The sequence below is a fragment of the Takifugu flavidus genome, chromosome 19, assembly GCF_003711565.1.
Source record: "Takifugu flavidus isolate HTHZ2018 chromosome 19, ASM371156v2, whole genome shotgun sequence".
NCBI lineage: Eukaryota > Metazoa > Chordata > Actinopteri > Tetraodontiformes > Tetraodontidae > Takifugu > Takifugu flavidus.
The window spans coordinates 9,505,388-9,527,657 of NC_079538.1; the positions used below are offsets into that span (position 1 = coordinate 9,505,388).

At 44.6% G+C, this 22,270-nt stretch overlaps 2 protein-coding genes across 7 annotated transcripts; one reads left to right on the forward strand and one right to left on the reverse strand.

Annotated features, from left to right (window-relative positions):
- Nucleotides 1-1,000: 1,000 nt before the first annotated feature.
- On the forward strand, nt 1,001-9,014 carry stum (stum, mechanosensory transduction mediator homolog). 3 transcript variants are annotated; one of them, XM_057016558.1, is made up of 5 exons: nt 1,002-1,190; nt 1,273-1,597; nt 6,692-6,874; nt 7,202-7,210; nt 7,575-9,014. In XM_057016558.1, the coding sequence occupies exons 2-5, from the start codon at nt 1,387-1,389 to the stop codon at nt 7,607-7,609; spliced, it is 438 nt and encodes a 145-aa protein (XP_056872538.1). In that variant the 5' UTR covers nt 1,002-1,190; nt 1,273-1,386; the 3' UTR covers nt 7,610-9,014. The 3 variants fall into 3 exon arrangements, with proteins under 3 accessions (XP_056872537.1, XP_056872538.1, XP_056872540.1); XM_057016560.1 differs by lacking the exon at nt 7,202-7,210; XM_057016557.1 differs by lacking the exons at nt 7,202-7,210; nt 7,575-9,014 and having other exon boundaries at nt 1,001-1,190; nt 6,692-7,170.
- On the reverse strand, nt 7,788-22,230 carry coq8aa (coenzyme Q8A, genome duplicate a). Of its 4 annotated transcripts, none has more exons than XM_057016516.1 (17): nt 22,070-22,230; nt 18,446-18,545; nt 18,276-18,358; nt 17,972-18,192; nt 17,705-17,900; nt 17,521-17,587; nt 15,797-15,871; nt 15,073-15,201; nt 13,938-14,023; nt 13,714-13,854; nt 13,472-13,553; nt 13,292-13,385; nt 13,029-13,170; nt 12,806-12,913; nt 12,640-12,705; nt 12,082-12,168; nt 7,788-11,481 (listed from the first exon to the last, which is right to left on the reverse strand). In XM_057016516.1, the coding sequence occupies exons 2-17, from the start codon at nt 18,537-18,539 to the stop codon at nt 11,188-11,190; spliced, it is 1,965 nt and encodes a 654-aa protein (XP_056872496.1). In that variant the 5' UTR covers nt 18,540-18,545; nt 22,070-22,230; the 3' UTR covers nt 7,788-11,187. The 4 variants fall into 4 exon arrangements, with proteins under 4 accessions (XP_056872496.1, XP_056872495.1, XP_056872497.1 ...); XM_057016515.1 differs by lacking the exon at nt 22,070-22,230 and adding an exon at nt 21,813-22,063; XM_057016519.1 differs by lacking the exon at nt 22,070-22,230 and adding an exon at nt 21,813-22,063 and having other exon boundaries at nt 11,438-11,550.
- Nucleotides 22,231-22,270: the final 40 nt, after the last annotated feature.

Genomic DNA, 22,270 nt, shown 5'->3' on the forward strand with positions numbered 1-22,270 from the left:
CAATGACAACAAAGCCACTCTTAGAAGCCTCCTCTTTATCTCTCAGAGGAGATTAAAAAGGAAATGAAAAGTAAAAAATGAAGAATTTGGGGAAAGAATAAAACAAAGACATGAAGAGGGAGAGAGAGCACAAAGGGGGGAGCAGGGACCAGAGATCAATATCTGCTGTATAATTATGGTTCAGCTTCCTGGGTTGCTTGGAGACCACATTAGGATGAGAGAGGGAGGGACAAAGGAGATGTGACAGACTCAGTGAAAGAATAATTTCAAGGCTGCGCCGAGTTGTGGGGCAAAAGTTGGAGTACATGAAAGTAGGAAAAGCAGACATAAAAGTATATGAGCTTTTTGGAAGCTTGCGTGGATAATTAGCGAGGTATGGACGGTACATGTCTCGCCGTGGTCCGATGTCCCCACTGCCCTTCACTGTTTCTGTGAGTCCACTATTTTATCCCTGCGGGGCATCGCTTTATTTACTGTTGCTCTTCAACTGAGATTTTCTTTTGCAATTTTACACATTTGGGGGATAAAAAACATATTTATATCGTTCTGCTCAGTTTAAAGCCCAGTGAGATATTTAAATAAACAGTGATGTGGGTCCCCCTACATGGGTTTTAGGCCCTTCAGCCATGTTTCTACAGTAGCCTGGAATGGACATAGGGATGAATAAAAAGTAATTAATTCATAGATTGGATAAAAATACTTTGCGCTCCTGCAGCCTTTTAGGGCCACCAAAGCTGACACAATACAAACATTGCTTATATTGATTTTTTGTCCACATGAATCCCCATAAATAATTGTGCAAATCAAAAGAGGTGTATTATTTCATTACTCTACAAAGTTTGTTTTTAGGATTGTCAGCACGCCGCCTGACAATGTGGAAGGAGGTTATTAAATTAATAAGATGGAACAATAAATCGGTGCACTGTTCCTTTAAATGATGATGAGGAGAGGGAGGTGAAGAGAGGGAGAGAGAGTGGGGGAGAGAGGGGAGGTGTAGAATAAGCAGGGGGTTGTTGCCTGCACTTTGTGTCGGAGAGGTGCGTGGTATGGACTGCAAGGAAGAGGACAGAGTGACTCCAGTGGATGCATGCTTGACGGGGGGGTTTATGGAGGAGCTATCGTTTGCTCAGTGTTTCTTCAGCATGGCTGGAAACAAAGGCACGAATCCCTGACCTCTCACTTCCAAACAGGTAAACGGGTGAGGAGAAGTCAGCAAGAACGAGGACATCAGATTTCTTGAATATTTCTAACAATTCTACTGACTTTTTGCAGTGGACCGATGGTTCTTATTTCCCATTGACTTACGGCGAAGCACCTCAAAGGACACGATCAATCATTGATTATAAGACAATCAATAATTACTTCCAGACCTCAACCAGGCAGAAAATGGCAGAGAAAGAAGGAAGAACAGAGCAGCGGCAGGTAAAGCCTGGGGACAGTCTCGGGGCCAAAGCTGTGGCCGGGGCCCCTGTAGCAGGTGGAGGAGTGGTGGTGGAGGTTAGGGAGAAGAAGGGACCTCTGCGAGCTGCGATACCCACGATGCCTTTTCCTCTGGCCGTCATCTGTCTGTTTCTAAACACCTTTATACCTGGTCTGGGTAAGTCTGTAATCAAGCTTGGCCCTTCGGTTTATGTGTGACTTGTGTGGAAAAACAGTCCAGATAAAATGGGAAAGAGATTAAACTCTAAAACTGGAGATGCTGTGAATGTCAGAGAGAGGAGGGGGTAGCCAGAGTTTACAGTCACGGAGAAGGCAAAGACAAACAAACAACGAGTCAGAGCGGATGTTGACTGGTCCTGAACGCAAAATTTACAGGGAACAGCTACGAAAATATTTGGAGAAATAAACCAAAGTTATGAGCAGCACTTGACTTTTTATTACTCCTCCAGCACAACAAACTTCCTGGAACTTGATGTTGATGGGAACGTTTCTTTGCAAGTTGTCTGAACTAACACACTCCTGTGATCATATCTTCTCTATACATGCACAAACAATGACAGTAACACTAGTATCACAACAGCAGTCTCAATGGGCAGAGCCTGATGCCACACCAGGGCCAGCATGAATGGATGGATGGATGGATGGATGGATGGATGGATGGATGGATGGATGGATGGATGGATGGATGATGGATGGATGGATGGATGGATGGATGGATGGATGGATTGGATGGATGGATGGATGGATGATGGATGGATGGATGGATGGATGGATGGATGGATGGATGGATGGATGATGGATGGATGGATGGATGGATGGAGGATGGATGGATGATGGATGATGGATGGATGGATGGATGGATGGATGGATGGATGGATGGATGGATGGCCTGTTGTGCTACCTAGGTCAACATTAAGTGTAATACTTGTTTTAACCGGTAGGTCGACACAGTGCTCAAATCCTCCATTTTTACTGGTTTTGTGTTAACATTGCTGCTAGGAACCCACGTAAAAGTGCTACTGAACAAACCAGACGATCAGAACACTTGCGCAGCACTAATTGTGCAGCAATGACCTTTCCAGTTGTGACACTGAAACAATGAATGGCGTCAGTAACACCGGCAGCATTTGAGAGAAAAGTCTGACTCGCGATGCGTTCAGGGGCGTCTTTTCCACAGGGACATCTCCCACTCTGGGTTGACATTAAGGAGGCCTCTAGACATTTCAATTGTCTCCCCAAGGCAGACTTTGCAAAAGAAGCAATCTGGAGTGTCAAAGCCACACTCATATTCCGTCAGGTGTTAGTGACATCCTCGTCTAATCAATAAATGTCTGGCAGAGGGTGTAGATTGCAGTGTTGGCATAACTGCCTCCACTAAAGCACCTTTGATTATTGTTTTCCTATTTTGAAAGAGCCAAAAACCCAAATTCGTAACATTCATATGATGACATTATAAGAGCTCTTGTACAACCGTACATTAGATCTTCTAACAGTGGTCCCTGGAGTGTCTTTTGGTGGCGATCCAGACAGATCCGATGCCTCTGCTGTGTGGTCCGGTGTCCCGTTTGATTCTGGATGTCTTTTTACGGCTGTGTAATATCATCTGACCTGCATAATATGTAGCATCAAGCTATAGGAGATGTTGATCTTTGCACTTGGCATCAACTGTGGAACCAGAAAGTGGATCTCATATTATGTCAAATCAAAACATTAAAGAATTATTAGGAGGATTCAAAAATCAAAACATAAAAAGTAATTAATGTTTCCTTGCAAAGATGTATTCCAAATCTCATTCAAGGACTGTTTCTCCAGTGTTTCTGAGAGCAGAAAACAAGGCCGGCAGACCCGACGACCCCCGGTGACAAGTCCAGGTACCCTCTGTCTGTGCACGCATGCTGACGGTCTACCATTAGAACCGTGCCGGGCGGGCATTTAAGGCAGAGGCGACACCTTCATCTTTGTGTGCACGGCCTCGGCGCCTTGACATTTCATTGAATAGCTGTGGCTGGTTGCCGTGGCAACGCAGACTGAAATGAATACAGGGCACTTATGTGTGTATCTGACTCGCAAGAATTGAGAGCTTCTGCGTGCATGTGAGTGTGTGTGTCTGTGTGTGCGTGCATGTGAGTGTGTGTGTCTGTGTGTGCATGCATGAGTGTGTGTGTCTGTGTGCGCGTGCATGTGTGTGTGTCTGTGTGTGCGTGTGTGTGTGTGTGTATATATCTGTGTGTGTGTGCATGCATGTATGTGTGTGTGTGTGTGCGTGCATGTGAGTGTGTGTGTGTCTGTGTGTGTGTGTGTGTGTGTGCGCGTGCGCGTGTGAGTCTGTTCTGTTGAATTGCCTAATTGCCTGCGATGGAGAACAGCAGCTTGTTCTATTCATCCTTACATCCAAAATAAAATTTAGACACGTGTAATTGAATTGGGACAAGAGTCAGAGTAGAAACGTGCAAACATGAGCGTGCACGGTTGTTTGAATAAAGCCTGCGTCTTTGGCACTGGGGAAAGAAGATTATCTCTGCTGGTGTGAACGTCACATATCACAGTGGATCAGTGTTCCAGACACTTATGGTAGCTTTTGTTCTGATGGGTCGGCAGTGTTAGCAGATACTGTTCTAAAGGTGAACACAGCTTTGATGTTTCCTTTAGTACCAAAGTGAAACCTCAATGCGAACGAATCCGCTTGAGAATACATCTTGATTAAGATACCCTCTGTTAGACAATAGGGGGGTAATTGTCTCTTTATTGGAGACATTCAGCAATGAGCAATTGTGCGGCATCTGCCTCACTGTTGGAGAGAAATGACATATTTCAAAAGGATCTCCTCTCCTTTCTGTGGTTGATGGTGGATCTTATTGATTGTGTTTGTGTTCGAGGCAGACGAAAACAAAGGCCCTAAAATGAAAATGCTAGAAAATTCTAAAGACTGAGGATCTAAAGGCAAGCGATGATCAGACACAGCGAAAGTAAAGCTTTGCACCTAAAGATTCCAAAGGCGAGACTCCAGGCAGCCACCCTGAAGATGGAGGGAAGTCCAAAAAGAGACACCAGACAGATGGCTTGAATGTAGCGCAGAGGCAGAATTAATATCCTCGGGCAGATGGCCCGAATGTGGGGCAGACGGGCAGAACCAAGAGGCCAGGATTGATTCTGATGTCCTTTTCAGGCCGGGTGGGATAAACAACCCAGACTAAGACTCAGATGGATCTGGGTGGGCGTGTGCTGGGTGCTATTCACCAGAACCAGAAGGTTTGCTGATGTAGGTCGCTCGCCGAAGGCTGAAATTTGTCATATCGGTCACCTTTCAGTCGACTAAAGCGCTAATCCACAGGAAAAAGTTCCCCAAAGTTTCTCTTCAAACAACTACAACTCTACTCTATTGTTTTTGACTCAGTGCGATACGTCTCCTTGTCTTTTCTCTTTCCTTTCCTTCTTTTCACACTCTTACACTCTATCATTAACCTCCCACACTACCAGTGGGTGCTCTGTGAAGTGTTCCGTGTGATTACAGTCATTTGTCTGGGTTTTTTCTGCACATACACACACACATGCACACATGCACACACACACACACACACACACACATAATATCTCCCACGTGTGACATACAAGGAAACCAAAAGACGTTCACACAAAGAGGTTTGCTGGATGTATTAAACATTTCTTTTTTACTATTATTGTAGTCGGGGATTGTTAAACATGTTCTTTTCTCCTTTAATGGCCAATTTTCCCCTAAGATGTTCGCTTCAATCGCCCTCTAACAGCTCCAGAGTGGAGTCGTCAAACGGTGGCCATGACGGCAACAGACGCTATGATGAAAGTCATCTCACGGTACAGAAAATTTGTACCACGTACCTAAAGATCTAACCGTACCCAGACAGCATGGATCCTTCTTTTGCCAGCCAAGTTTGGAGCCACCAGCCTGCTGTCGCTTATATCTGGAGGTGGGCCGCTTCATCAGCAACCAAAGGCATCTGCTGGTGGGCGTGGCCTCTGCGACCTCCACGCTTCATCTGATGAGATCATAACGTCTTCATGAATCTTATATTAGCCCTTCTAAAAACCCATAAAGTAGATTTCTTATTTTCCCTTATTCTCCGCCCTCCTTTGCTATTTTGGGACTTGGCAGTTTGACTTTTTTGGAAGCATTTCAGACAAGGCCACCATAATCCATGGGAAAGTAAATATTATGGTGTATGTTCTGATTTGTTACGAGTGTGGGACATATCTGGCGTGCCTGTGTTTCTATATAAAGAGTCTTCTTACAGAGCTCTTCATTCCCCACCCGACCCCCTCCTTATCAAAAATAAAGCAGAAAAACAAGAAGACCAAGAAAGAGTAAATCCTCAGAAGCCAACTTCCACTTGATTTGGCCTTCTTCTGCTCTTCAGACACGATGTAGCAGCTGGTTCACATCTGCCTCTCACTCACACTCACACACACACACACACACACACATACACACACCTGCTTGGCTTGCTCTGTTATTTGAAATTCCACCAATGTTACAAGAAATCACTGGGGGGAACTAGGGCCGAGGCTGCCTACACATCCAGCAGACATCCCTAATGTCACATTAAATAGGTACAGATTTCAGGGCCGTATTTGGACGTCTGCAGCGAAAACGAACCCCTGCTGAACCTATGAGTCATTCACGCTGTTGACAAAATGACCCACTTCACGGGGCTCAGAAATACAGCAGAAAGGATCTATTCCCATATGAATATCGTCCTGCTACAGGCTGAGATGATCTTACCCAAGAAAGATAATGTCCTTGTATGTAGCGATTTATATATTAGCTGATTCTAATGTAGGTTTTGGTAGAGCGCCCCGTGTGGAGCATCAATGTAACTGCAATTCCACTTGGTGAGAAAGATTCTTGCTTAATTCTGGTTTCATTTCTTTCGTGTTCATCTGACATAGATAGCAGATACATCCACTCAGAGTTAATGCGGGACATTTCTGGTGGCACCACTGCCGTCGTGGTCTCACCAGACTAAATTCTCAATAATTCTCACATCCTTCAGGGGCGTGACTGGATGCTGTGAGATACAACTGTGTCCACAATCCTGCAGTTTGCCTCACACTGAATAATGACACTTTTTCCAGTTGGTTATATGTGCAACAGGATTGATCTAACTGCCCCATCTAGTGACAGGGAGGGGTACTGCAATCATTTGAAGACATTTAGGTAGGGGTGACTGACTTGGGATGTCATTTGATCATATAATTTCCCCTCTCTGTTCTACAGGCACCCTGCTCTCAGCCTTCACGGTGCTGTGCGGAGCCCGCAGCGAACTACTCCCGGAGCGGGGAGTTTGTTGTGTGTTCTGGCTCAACGTGGCTGCGGCTGTGATCCAGATACTGACAGCAGTCATCATGGTTGGGTGGATCATGAGTATCTTCTGGGGAATGGACATGGTCATCCTGGCGAGTCAGTTCTTGTTTTATGTCGCGTTGCTTTGCAGATTTTTGTGGCTCACATAAACACAGGTGATGAATTACAAATGCAGCACACGTCTGCAGTGATTTTAAAGTTGCATGCACGTATCGGAATTGTTCCCAACGAGAACAAATAAGGAATGACCAAAAACTAGAACTACACACCTGTGTGTGTCTCTACATGCAAGCATCCCCATGTGTGTTGGAGTGTATTTGCTGAATGTTTTCTCTTGAATTTTTGTGAATATCGTGTCTCAAAAGAGTCAGTAACTCCTTCTCTCTTCTCCCCCCCCCCCCCCCCCCCCCGTGCTCCCCACAGTTTCTGATGGTAGGTTTTTATCTTTTACTCAATAATCCCACAGAGATGTGTTGAGCTCACACAGAAGCGAACAACTTTACGAAATTCAAAGCCAGCACTCGTCACCAAATGAATCACATTTGGGCGCTGATGTATTTTCAGTTATCCAAGCAGCATATATGGTCTCCGCTGAAAATAGGCAAACGGATGCTAAAGGCAGCCACATAATCTAAATCCCGTATAGCTGACTGCCACTACGTCAGCCACCGGTGCTCCCATGCTTCGTCTTTAGCAGCACACATCAATGACACGAGCTTTTAATATCTGATGAATGCTTCATCTGTATGTCCCTCAGACACCTTACTTCCTCTGCCCTCTCCCACTCCCTGCCCAGGCTACAGAGACCAGGGTCTTCCCCAGGACGTCTGATGGAGGATGCTCTTGTCTGCCAAGGTCTCGTGCAGTTTGTGCCAGTTGAACGACCCTGAAATCCCGGAGGCGACCTTTGGAATGAGCAGACACTGCCAATGTCTGGATGTTGGGCAGGGAGCCGACACGAGAAGGAATTAGAGATAAATGCAAGAAGAAAAGAAAGACAGGAGACAAGTGGCTGTGCAGGATGAAGATGTTCATATTCTGTCATTTATCACTGCTTTAAAATTCTTACATTTTTTTTGTTTTGTTTTTTGCAAACGCAAATCTGTAAAAACCAAAAATGACAGGACAGGAATCACGTAAACCTTAGTGGCTTTTATAAGGACAACATAGTATTTATCAGTGTTCTTCACAGTTAATGAAGTCAGCATGCGACCAACATCGTTTTATTTTCCTTTCACACATTCCCACTGCTGTTGGCAAACACTTTCTTTTCACATTCTGTGTGTGTGTGTGTGTGTGTGTGTGTGTGTGTGTGTGTGTCCAATGACTCATTCTGCCTGCTAATTACTTGACTTATCGCAGCTTTTAAATGTGCAAAGCAGTGATACACCAGTGTGGGACACCAGCATTCCTACCCTGTTCTTTTTATTCAAGCAGCTATTTTGAACACTAATGGGTCAATATAACCTGTGTGTATTTACCGTGTGTGTGATATTTGACCAGAACATAATCTGCGTTGCCTACCAACCAGATTATGTTGCAGATTAACTCCTGGATTGTAACCGAGGAACTATGTTAGTGCTTTTAACGGTGCAACAACACAACACAAACAATATCACTGTATCGATGTCGTGAAGTGCTCATGTGTGTGAAAATTAGCATTACAACAATGAGTGTGCAGGTGGTATTTTATGCCTTAAAATCCTCTTGAGTGATTTTTGTAGCATTGGTTTTGTAGTTTACTTCCTGTTTAAAGTTCCCTGCATGCTCGGCTTTGGGGTCGCGGTGTCAACTAACACAAACAGATGCGGACACCAACACTTGTGCAACATTCTTAGAGCTTTGATTATATTTAGATGTGAATTGATTGTGCCTATTTTCTTATGGTGAGGTGGACTGCTGAAGCAAGGCGTAACCGGACTAAGACACGCTCTGAAATGTGGATTTTAAAAGCACCTCTCCGTCTGTACTGCTTGGATATTAGAAGTGTGTATTTTAGCCCTGCAATTTAGCTCCGAAATGCTCTCCTACTTTATTATATCAGATAGGTCACAGTAAGAAAGGCACCTAAAAAAGTTTAGGAGTGGTTTTTACACTAATGTGCATTCATTTTTGTTTTCAGACTGATATAAAGTGTGTGACTTTGATTTTTTTTTTTTTAACACTATGTGGTACCTTTACTACTCTATTTTACTTGTTAATTTATGCTGCAGTAAAAACATATTTTATTGCTGGGTCTGTTTGTGCTTATTTTATTACACCGAATATGTGTGGTCACATCTCAGATCCATCAGAGTTCCAGGCTCAAGGTGGCATCCCGCAAAAAACTAGAAAAGTAAGAAAAAAAAAAGAGTAGAAATGTATATTTCTGTTAGTTATTCAAATGTAGAGTCGAGAGAGGACGTGGCATCATAGACTCGGGATCAGCTTTCTGATCACTACATCTCAAAGGAGTTTCCATGGCGATGACAGAAATAGTGTCATTATCCATCGGCGTGGAGGAGCCAGTGTGGACAACACAGATGTTATTCCCATAAAAAGCGTTTGCCTGTAAGAATTTTGCCCAGACTTGCCGACTCTCCCCTCTCACCAAATAAGGATTGTTTCTGCCCACTGCAGACCAATGAGTGTATATAAAGAGCTGTATATAAAGAAGAAACAAATATAAGTACAGCTCCCGCAGATGCCAAAGACCCCACTGTGTAAACACAGTGTGTTTAACACACTCATCCAAGATCACCACATTTCCATCACTGTCAGACTGACACAGCACCAAACTTTCACATCAACTGGGAAGTGAGAATTTAAAAGTTCCGTATTCTTAAAGATGGATGACTTTTTAGGCTTTTAAAGAAGCTATGACTGTAAAATTCTTTGAGGTTTCATGATCGTAAAAGTACAACGTTCACACTCCTGCATGTAAATGACGACTGCAATGTCTGTAATCCAAGCGTGACTTCCTCTAAATAAAGTCATCTCTGATTTCATACCATCAGTTGCCTCTTCTTACTGGAAGCTGTGCATGTGAAAGCACACCAGCGCCACGCCGTGGCACAAAAGAAAAATTACAGGTGTTCGAGTTAAAAAAAACAAAACACCTAAGAAGTCTCAGCAGTCAGTTTGACTCAACGGAGGAAAATGAGCAGTGTGTGTGTGTGTGTGTGTGTGTGTGTGTGTGCACGCCCTATCTAAATGTGCTCACCCTAAATTGGGCCCTGCTATGTATGCACACAGGCATGATTCATTGGTCCGGATACTAAAGTGCCCACGAGCATGCTTTGTGTCTGGACGTGCATTTCTTAAAAAAAGAAATGATAGAGACTCCCTCACTCTACTGTATTTCCATCTCCTAAACACATAACCTCTTAACCTGCAGGTGACACAGCATGAATAATACAGTACAACCACACAGAAACCTGTTCAACAGCACCAACAGATGCCCTTCCTTTAAATGCTACGACCCAATGACAAACAAAAACCCCTCAGTCATCTGACCAAGTATAAATCATTTACTTTTGCTAGACAATATCAGAACCTTTCGTAAAGGACATTTTTGATTTACGAAAAAAAAAAAAAAAAAAAAAAATTCATTGTGCTGATATGAAATACAAATGCGGGATTTTAACACCTCCCTCTAGGGAAATAAACCGTCAACGTTTATTTAATTTTTACCTTGCAAACAATAACACAGCAGAGGAGAGAGACCTTTACACCAGACGAGGTAAAACCACGAGCTGGGACTTTGTGCGATACAACGATGAGCTTCTTCCCACCTCGCAGGTCGTGAACATTCATGATGAAGGTTGATCCTCATCTTACAGGCAGTCTAACGTCTGTACAATTCAACAACTGAAAAAAAAAACAACTTATGCTTTGGTACTAAAAATAACATTTACCTTTTCAACTGGAATTCGGCTAAATAGACAGGAACCATTGGATTGAATACGAGAGATTAAAATGTACAGAAGTTCCACAGAAAACTGATTAAAAACACACGTTAGCATGATCATTAACATACAAATCCTGGATTAGATTATTAATGTGTGCGTGTTGGCTGGTGTTATCTGACAGTTCAGTCTTTAAAATGCAATCAAACACTTCAACACAGCAATGAAAAGCACAAGAAAAATGCAAGTCACTTTGAACGTGCCAGATAAAATTCCACCATTCCCCTGTAAAAACGCAGCGGGCTGTCTCTCGGCACCCTCTGGTTCTTTGACTCGGGGTCTTAAACGGGTTCTATTCGAATCGTTGCTGTTGTCCATCAAATGGTAATCGACGTTCAAAAATGCCCAGATGAGCTAATGCCTCGACACGGACCGTAGCTCTGTAGCCACCGCGCCAACCTCACCCTTGATTTGCACCGTCTGCAGTTGGGCCCAGGTTCTATCATCACCCCACAGGCCAGTTCAGGTCGAGGGAGGGGGCGTGCGGCCTTCCCAGTACTTTTCGTAAGCTGTTTGGAACATGTCCTTACAGCGGAGCTTGGCGTCCAGCCGGGAGCAGATGAGGAAGGAGCCGCCCATCTTCCGGTGCAGCGAGTACGTCTCCTCCGGCGGTGGGGTGAGGCGGTGCTTTAGCATCACCGGGATGAGGTTGTGGATTCTCTTGGTGGTGGACTGACAGCCAAACCTGAAGTCCTCCTTGGAGGCGAAGGCCTCTCCGAGGATCATCACTGCGTCCACATGAGCATTTATCATGGCCTGGAAAACATGATGCCATTTAGAAAATGAACACCATGCATCTCAGGACGTTACTGGGTTTCTTTCACTCTGAGGGGGAGTTCAGAGCTCCGGGGTCAAAATACCTCTGACTAATGAGGGCCGAGATAAAAATAGGCTGCAGTGGTTTGAATTATAATATATTTATTTTCTGGAAAAATCAAGAAATTATTAAGAAATTTAAGAAAAAGAATGAACAAACAATTTCAGTGTGTTCTTTACATATTTATTTTCACCGTTATTTCAATTCATCAACTTGTTTTTGCCAGAAATCTTGCAGAAAACCTATTTATTTATAGAAATTACTGAGGAATGGCTGCTGGGGTTGTCGTGGTAACGCATTATAATCACAGTTGGAATATAAATGAGCTTCTAGAGAGACTGTCTACTTCCTGTTTTAACATGATGGATCACATAGACCACCTGTCCACAGTTATGACACATACAGGGACCCCCCATCTTTGGACCACCATCGGCATGATCCAAGCCAATTTCTATTGGCTCAACCCATTTCGGTTTACCGCATTACCACTTGTTCTTTTGTGTGTATTTGACTTGTATTGTAGCAGCAGCCACGCTTACCTTTGACTCATACCCTGTCAGGAACTTCATCTCGATGGACTTCTGGAGGACCCCTTCCCTGTTGCCCTCTGCAGCTGAACGGATTATCTACAAGTGAAAGAGGATTGATTTGCCTCCAAGGACTAAGGAAACCACTGAATATATAAACTTTACAGCCGTGATGGAAACCTTCTGTCTGCTTGTGACCCTGACGTTCTTTCTGTTCAGCTTTGGACATATTTTTCTGGCTTTCAACTTTTTAAAAAGTTGACAGGGCTAGACACTACGCAGTCTGCTGAGAGGAATAAAGAATACTGGTCGTGTTTATGACTGTGGGTAATATCAGCAGCAGGACTTTCCAAGGAATTGCTGTGGCGGTGCTATTGTGCTTCTGTCACGCAGCCATCGCCATTTGGCCTTCACGTCCCACAGTGGAAAGACGAGCCAGGCTGCAGACCATGGTTCTAAAAATACTGGACTGAATGAATCTGGTATTTTTGTTTCCAGCAGGTCACAGCTAAATGCAGCACCCTTCCTACAAAGAGCTGCGTCGCTAAAATTAAGTTCTGAGCGTCTCACCTCTATGTAGACGTCTGTGAAACTCTGATCAAATCCTCTTGTGGCTCCAAAGTCCAGCAGCGCCACCTACACAGCCGTGATCCGGTAAACAATGTCAGCATTATAAATCCTTGCAGCCGTTACCACGGCAACACCAACACTGGGCCCACGTACAAGACAGACTCACCCTGTGTGTTTGGGGATCGTAAAAGAAGTTGGACCAGTTGGGGTCAGTCTGCATGTACCTGAACTCAAACAGCTCCCTGAGGCACAGCAGCAGGATGTTCTGACAGATCTGAGGCAGACACGAACAAAAATTCCTAAAATGTCTTATGAAGATAAAGGAATTATCCACAGCTCCCCACTTCTAAAGTAGACCTCTGCATGAATCTCTGTACAGTTTTCGTCACCTCGTTCTTCAGCTCCTGTGACAGGCTCTCAGCCTGGTCCAGAGGAAATCCAGGAACCAGCTCTGTGGTCAGCACATGTCTGCTGCTCAGCTCATCTATCACCTCTGGCACATAGAAAAAAGGATGGTCCTTCAAAAGTTCCCTGCATCAGACAAAAGAACAGGAAAAACAACCCAAAGAGGGTTCAGTTACTCAGGTTAACCATCAAAGTATAAAACCGATGCTGGAAATCGTTCGTTAGCAAAACGCTTTGTGAGACCCACCTGAATTTCTTAGCACAACGAGCTTCTCTGATATAATCACATTCCAGGGACAGCTCGCGTCTCGTTACATCTATCAGATGTTCTGGAAACAGACCTAAAGATCCGAACAGACTGAATGTGAGCTGATCCATGCGGTCGAAATTGGGCTTTGCTTAATTGAAATGATGTTTATGCGGCTACCTTCGGGCAGGGCATTGCTCATATTCAGGACTGTCATCAGGTTGTTGACGTCACTGTTGATACTCTGAGCAACGCCAGGATACTGGAAACAAACAGAAGAGGAGGGAAACATTTAAACCTTTTATAGGAATTAGGATTAAGGAATCGCTCAGCTTTTCTCTGACTGGATAAAGTAGAGAGAACCCAGCTGCATCGACGAGCTGCATGAACTTTAGATTCATACGTGTGCGTTCTTGGTCTACCTGTATTTTCATGGCCACTTCTCTGCCGTCCTTCAGCCTCGCCAGGTGAACCTGGCCGATGGACGCCGCCGCGAACGGGCGCTCCTCAAATGATTCCAGCTTGTCTCTCCAGTTGGGACCCAGATCACTGTTCAGTGCTCTCTTCAAATAAACACAACAAGTAGGGGGTTATTTTATAATTAAGGACTGGTTCGTGGTGCTTTAGGCTGGTACAAAAAACTTACCGTCATTTGTTTGATGGGCATGAAGTCAGCACTCTGTCGTACGCGATCAAAGATCTTGGCAAGTTGGGGGTTAATAAAAGCATCATCTGAAATCAAAAACAGGTGACTTTGTTGCAATAAAAAACACAACTTTGTAGGTCAGCTACCGTAACTGGCTGTTAAAGACAACACGAAGAATTACAGGTTTTAAATTACCTCAAGGTTACGCGTATTTTAGACAGGGGCTAAAAGCTGCGATGGCGGAACGTGCGCTCATACAGCTACAGCTGCATTCTAACTGTGACCCAAAAATGTCAGCAGGGGACAAAAAGCAGTGATGTTTACCGTCTCCACACTCCACTACAACTATGTCTCAGTAGTTGCTGCTGCATGCTTGCTAATTCTGTTGAAGCTTACAGCGATGAATATGCAGAGGAATACAGAATGAATAATAAGGATCACATGATAAAAGGTCAACACAGCTTGTTAGAATCCCAGCCCACTATTAATTTCCTGCAATTTACTTAATAATCTCTTACTTAATGAGAGATTAAATTTTCACTGCTGTAGCATTTAAAGAAACACACTATGAACACAAGTTATGAAGGCCAAAGGTCCGGAGTCACTCGGTAAGGTCAGCGTGTGGACAGAAACAAACAGAAGCCAACCTTGACCGTCCTCACTCTATACCAGGACAATCAGTCTGGTCTGTGTGTTTGTTTGCACTTGCTACATTGTGAGGACATTTCTGGAGGAAGTCTTTAAAGGGCCGGTTGAGGGTTGAGACTTAGTTATTAAATAAAGGTGCCGCGGAATGCTTTATGTCAATGAAAGCAGTCTCAATGAGTGAAACACAAATGTGCACGTGCATGTGAACCACAAACAAGTGCAACTTTGTTAGCAGTGTGTGTCTGGTAAGACAGAAAAGCACCTAGAACCTTAACATAAGCCTGCTGGCTGAATCTAAACAGTGTCTTTGCTCAAATCATAAAGAACAGCAACCTCCTGGCTGACCTGAGGTGAACTCTGACCAACATAAATGCTAATTCACCATAAACTGTACATTATGGATGCACAGAGGGATCGGCTGGTTTGAATTTCAGTAATGAAATAGTTGTGTGTTCATTCCTACAGCGAGCGTGTGTTTGCTGCACACCTTGAATGCTGAGCATCTGCCCCAGTTTTAATGCAGCTCCTCTCACTTTACACAAAGTCCTGACAATGCGCTCTGCGTTGGCCTCAGACAGGAAGGGGCTGGAGTCCAGAACGCCTTTCTTGTTTTCATCTGCATAACATAAAAAGTGTGGATGAAATTTTTGTAGGAAGGAGCAGCATGATAACAGTTTAGTCAGGAACATCTTTACAGCAGGCGGAACACCCAGCAAATGTTGCAGGAGATTCAAAAAACAGCCACCATTTTCCAGAACGCAGTCAGGCGAAAACAGTAAAAAATGCATCTGTGACCAGCTCTGCCCCTCAGAGTTTGACAAGAATCGGAGGAGGATTACTCTTCTCTGTAATACGCCTCTGGGGTCAGTAGGTCACCAGGTGACGTCTGCCAGGGTGTCTGAGACCGCCCTTAGACCTTTAACGGAGATTTAACACAAGGGTGTGCAGAATGGCTGTGCTGGGATTAACACCCATAAACTGCCAGGCCATTCTTTCATCTTATTTCCATTTCACAATGGAGTGTGAGGGCTGCAGCAGCACAGGAGCAGGCACGTCTGTTTACAGAAGGTGCTGGGTTAGAGGGCGTTGACCTGACGACATGCATAATATCGCCGCATGTAGCAGCACGCAGGAGAATCCACTTTTAAAGTTACTATTGAACAAGAAAAAGGCACAACTACAATATAAAATAAAATCTTTTGACTATTTACCTCCGCCATTATTGTGCCTGATGCTTTTCTTGGCAACTTCTGCTAAAGCTCCGATTCCCAATCCTAAAGCAAGACCTGAAAAAGAAAACAACACTTCAGGGGAAAATAAACACAACTGTGCATGAGCATGCGAGACAAATAACAGAATGATGGATCAATTCTTGACGTTAGAATGGATCAGCAGAGTCTGACAACAGTGACAGCTCTCAAACAAGTGTGCACGAGGAGACTATGTGAAGCACTGATTAATACAAACAATTAAGCTGCAGAAATAAATGCCGTCTATTTAACTTGCATTTTATTTCCCTGATCTCTTTAATAAGAGTGCGGGCCTGCTCATGGGCTCTACTGTCCCTGGCAAATTACATAATTCAGCATTATATAATCAGTTAGTCAGCGGTTTTAATGTGGACAAAAGTGAAAACGCCACGCTTCAGTGTGCCACAAACAAGGTGGCTGAACTTGAAAACAGAGGACGTCATACATTCCCTCCCCGATGCCGTTTCTTAATCTCACCCGTGCGGCTTCCCGCAGCGCCGCTAAACCCGTGTGATGACGGTGCATCTCTCCCCACGCGTGAGTGACATCCCTTTTTCCAGCCCGAGCACAAGTGTCTGTCAGTCACGCCTGTTTACAGACTGCTCTCCGCGGCTGAAAGGGGAGAGTCGACCCCGGCGACCTTCGTTCTGGTTGGGATTCGGAAGAGTGGGTTCAGCAAGAAGCTCTTTAAAGACGGCGCTGCCCACAACCAGGCAGAGATCTATCCCACTATAAATCATGGCTGATGTTGACCTCTGCTCTCCACTGGGAGTGAAGCTCGTCAACAAACGTTACACGGGGGAAAGGAACAGATGGCGGACACATGCCTCGACCCTCCCTCCTCCTGCGCCACCTTCGAAACGTTTCATCTGTCAACGTTCTGACAAGCTCACGTGTGTTTCAGTAAAATAGCTGCACTGCCAGTCTGGCCAACTTTGCTAGGATTGGGTTTTGTGTTGCGGCTCCACAGGACATCCACCTCCACTCTGATGCGATGCCAGCTGTTAAGAGGCGAAGCTACGGACTTCTCACCCTCACATTAGAACCCCTCTTTGCTGGGGTGAAGGCTTTACCCTTTAAATGTCAGCAGGCACCTGCAGGCTGCCAACTAAGCAAAGCAACGTAACATTTTTGTTACTATCTGGGATTTAGGCTTAACGGACTGAGACAACAGGCGACGTGGTCTGACCAGATTAACACACTCTCAATCTGCTCGCGCAGATTTTTCACAGCTCCTCCCTCTCAGACTGTCAAGGAGTATTTTTCTGTTCATGACAACAACATTTCCTTTCCATGGACTGCGCACTTTAACATGTGACAAATGTTTCTTCCATTCCTGTGTGAGTGTATGTACATATGAAATGTGTCCTTTCAACCCCGTGTTTTATGTGCTTGTAGGTATTTGTATCTGTACATCTTGTGCATACCAGCACCATCCTCAGGTTACTCGTTACATGGAGGTTGAACCTTCTGGCCCGTATAGTTAAATGACCTTCCTCCTTGACAATTGTGCACGTTTAGTAGCATTGCTGTTGTCCAGTGTTCTGAAATTTTGAACCGCCCAGTATCAGGCTGCGGTCCCCTGCTGTTGTAGTATCAGCCAAGTTAACCGCAGTGCATCAACACACCAGAACAGATCACTAAATATAGACCTAGCCAGAGACCAAAAAATGACATAACAGTACCTCCAAAGTTGGCCAGTCTGCTCAGCCGGGTCACTGGTACTTTCCTCTCTCTGGCTTTGTCACTGAGCTAGTAAACAGAGAAGCGACAACCTGGGTATTACAATGCCGACAAATGCATCAAACTATATATTAGTGTAATATTGTGTGTCTGATAAAGACTAGGATCTGAAGAACACATATTTACCGCCTGCTTGTGTGGTTTCGCCTCGGCTCTCTTCGTCTGTCTGGCTTTCTCAATGTCGTCAGCTGTCAGCCCCCCAACGGTGGTGGGGTCCTGGTGGTACGTCCTCAGCTGACTGAGCTGCTGCTGGCAGTACAACCGTAACCACAAATGCCTGTTCAGAGTGCGGTTGTAGCCGTGGTGAAGCCCAGCGAAATGCCTGCCACAGAGGAAGCGGCGGTCAACACGGAAACGCCGGTGAAATCGTGCATACAGAGGAAGTGCCCGTACCTGGCGTCCTGGTGGTAAGATCTGGTGTGTCCATTAAACTGTTTACTGGGATCTTTGTATCCCTCAAACAATGACTGCTTCCCCGCTCCAGCGTGACTGCTGCTCCCCGCGTGCGCTTCTGTGAAGTCGCCTTCTTCCTGGATCTCTGAGGACAAGACTGCGTCGTCGTCGAAATCAAATTCTGACTCGGCAGAGGAGGCCTGCTGCTGGCCCGACATCTCCTGGAGACACAAACACCAATTTCATCTCCGTGCTAAGTCAATGACTTATTTATAATTGAGGTTAGTTTTTCACCGATGCGTACCTGCATTTTCACCATAGCAGCAGAGAGGCTTTGCTCGGCAGCTGATTGGATGCTCTGAACAGCAGCACCAACGCCAGGTATGCCTACATTAGAAAATTAAATATAGGATCTAATTGTGCTTAAGGTAAACAAACAGTGAACATGGCTTTCCAAAAACCCAGCAGACTCACCAGATCCAGTGCGGAGGGTGTTGCTCTGCGTCTCTACGACTGCCTGGCTCAGTTTAGCCAAGCCTCGCATCAGCGACATCATATCGCCTGCCATGACGGCCTGAAAACAAGACGACAGAGAGACTTAGAGCAACAAATGCATGAACATCAGCTCAGAGCGGTGCCAAAGCCTGATAGCTATATCACTAGCAACAAGCTAATATTGAATCACATTCCAGACATGGTAATCAAACCCAAACAGGGTTCCCATGTCACATAAACAGGTGGGCAAAGGTGGTTCGTAATTGACATTCTGCTGCCAAAATAAAGGTGTGCAGTCACCCAAATACACAGCTGTCAGCGCTTTAAATGACTTTAATACTTTGCCTAAAAATACTTATCCCCTGCAATCCCTCTGTGAGCGCCACACCCGCCCACGCAGACAAAGGACGCGGGGACTTGCATTTGTCTCAAGTCCCCTCCCAACGCATTCATGCTGATGGGGGCAACCTGGAAATTCTGCTCCCAGAAAACATGAAACTGAAGCAAATATTTCTGCTGCGAGGGTGCCGCGCCTTGCCGTGCGTCGACGACGGCCAGGAGGAAAACAGCAGATGAAAAGGCTGCAGCTTCGGGGCGTGTGTTTTTGAACTGTATTTGACCGAGAAGAGTCTAAATTTAAAGTTTTAAAAGTCTGAATGCACAAAATCAGACAAAACGTCACGCCTGCGGCTAAACAGCGGAACTGGCTCCGATTCCTGAGCTGAGAGATTGTTGGAACAACTGTTGCTGTATTACAGGTGTAATTTCTGGGTGTGACTACAGCAGTCAACAAGTTAAGTCAAGAGAATGAGCCAACGGATGAGCTTCGAGTATAATGAATAGGCTCTCTCTCACACACACATCCCGTAGTTCTATCTTTGTGAGGACTTTCAAAGGCATAACATATTACCCAACCCTAACATTCCAACAAACCCCAACTCTAATCTAATTCTAACTTCAACATCATATTTTAACACTAAAACAGTCTTCTGAAGTAGCAAGGACCAGCCAAAATGACCTCACTTTCCAAAAATGTCCTTGCTTTGCTAGTAGAATGTGGATTTTGGTACCTAGTATGTAGCAAGTACAAGAAAACAGAAAAAAAAGAACTCACACACACACACACACACACACACACACACACACACACACACACACACACACACACACACACACACACACACACACACACACACACACACACACACACACACACACACACACACACAGAGTCAGTTAATGGGTCATCCTTCCTCCTTTAGGGCAGTGGGTGACCAGGCAGACACACAAAGAACTTTCATAGAAGTCACAAGACTCCAAGTGATCCCCATCTCAAAGCCTGACATGTGACCACGCGCACAGTACAACAAACACTTTCTGGTCATCCTTCGATATTTTTGAAACAGACAAAGTTTGGGTGTGTGGCTCTTTCAGTTACAACCACAAGAAAAACACTCGCTTTTCTCTTTTGGCTCCAGGAACATCTCCATTAATCATCATGTCAAGTCTGCTTAAAATTCAAGTGCCGGGTTCTTCTCCTCACTTCATCCTATTGTTGCAATATTTTCCAGTGGTCCTGAAAATTAAAACTGGTCCTTAAACTCCCGATACAATTATTGGTAAAAACGCAGCTTTCTAACTGGAGGTGGAAGCGCGTTCTGCTCGTAAGCTCTGCAAGGAAGTTTTCAGGCTATTATTGAGCTTTGTTTCTTTCGCAGTCAACATCAGCACGTTTCCTCCTCTACTTCCCATAAATATTGATACAGATATCTGTTACCATGGTAGCAGGTTGAGCCGAATTCTTACTGAATACTAGGTGAATATTCTCACATTTTAATATTGGAAAAAATGTGCTTTGCATGCAACCTGAATGCTGAATTAAATACAGAACATAAGATGCAATTTATTTTATTAAGCATTCAATCTCTTAAGAAAAACAAAGTCATTTTGTAGCCATTTGCAGCCAAAACGCTCTTACTCTTGCAAGACTCAGAGAGGTGAACACTGATTGGTCAAAATCTACAACTGGCCAAAAACCACAGTTCTCAAATGAGCTGTATTGAGCAACTTCCCATTTCTAACTGAGATTACCACCAAGTGTGTCTGAAGCCATCAACTCCCCATTTATCATGCTTAACAAGAATACCAGCATGACATTGACAAATGGGAAGGTCTGTTGTTGGTCGCTGTGGGATCTTTTTCGACAGCATGACCTGTATGGCACACTTTTGTACATCGAGGCCTCAGTTGTTGACTGGTCTCTGTTGCTGTTCCGGCACGGTTGACTCACTGTTATGAAAATATCCAGGCATCGCACTCTGAACCCGTCTATATCTGGCGTTTGGGCCCGAGCGACCCCCGATCCCGAGCCAAACGTACTGTAGGTAATGTTACTCACATTACAACGGTGATGTGGTTTTCCACCAGTAATGGGGAGACATGACTAAAACCACGTTTTCATTTAAGAAACAGATGAGGATGACTTTGTCTTGAATCACTTAGCCACTTAAAGTTGCACAAATGACTCTGGCATTTCTGCTGAGTCAGCTTTCAGAGAAACGTTGACGCAATCCAGGTCAAATATCTCCCACAATTCTAACTCAACTGTTAACAGAGTAACACAACAGGTAGATTTGATTTATTTAATTAATTAACCTTATTATTAGAAGTATATTCTTACAGCTTAAATAGTTTCTGGGGATAAGTGCAACTTGTGACTATAGGAAGGATTAAAACTTATTTACAACAATTGGAGTGTTACTGGTCGGCACTAATAGACAGAAGCAAATAAAAAACAATGATTTCACCCGTTATGTCTGTCAAGTTTGATCATTTACAGCCTGAACTGTGATCAAGATCAGTGGTTGACTCTGTAATAATGTTTGTTTTAACAGGGCTACAGAACCAAATGATAAGACTACCGGAAATTAGGTTATCAGAGAACAAGGTAGCGGAACAGTATTGACAGGTTTGAGTTGAAAAGAAAGTTTGCCTTAAATTGTCCAGACATAAACACGCAACACGCTATGTGGATTCAGCTGCACGTCTATTTCCAGTCGCCCAGAATTATTTCCGAGCCAGAAAAAAGGCGCATCAATAAACGTTTCTATAGAAGAAAAAACGGATAATAAATCCTGCACAATAGGTTGTTCTTCTCAAAAACCTCTGATTGGTCGCCAGGTTGGTAAAGTTTGCAGAAGTAGCGGAACAGCCATGCAGCTGCAGGACATAAACACATCTCGGGGGCGAGCACGCCCAAATGAATTAAAGGCCACCGAGAGAAGAAATGCAACGTTGTGTGGCGTTTGTTTGTCAGAGAATGTGTGATGGCCTTGCGGATACTCACCAGCAGTTGCTTATTTCTCCGCGTCAAAACAAGGTCAGCGGCGAGGGCGACTTAGGCTAAGAGCTGCTTATTGTTGGAAGGTTTATGACTGCAAGGTGGAGATAAAGGGGGACTGTTCTCGGTGAGCTCAGAGGAAGGAGCGCAGCCTGTTTTGGTCCTCCTTTCCTCTGCTGCAGCCCTTCTCTCTCCACCACGAGGTCAACCTTATTTATCAACTTTGCAGCGAACAGCCAGAAACGTGTGTTGACGCAACCTACCCGACGCTGGTCAGCGTGTGTCACGTCCAGCGTGCGTCACGTCCTGCGCGAGCACGTTTCACACGGAGGAGAGCGCAATCGTCTCACTTTTTGGCAAAACGAATATATTCTGAGGTTTCTGCCGTTGCTCTTTACCCTGTAAAAACCGCGTTTAACCATTAGAGTCTCTTGAATGCCGCCAGCTGAACTTTTATTTCGGAA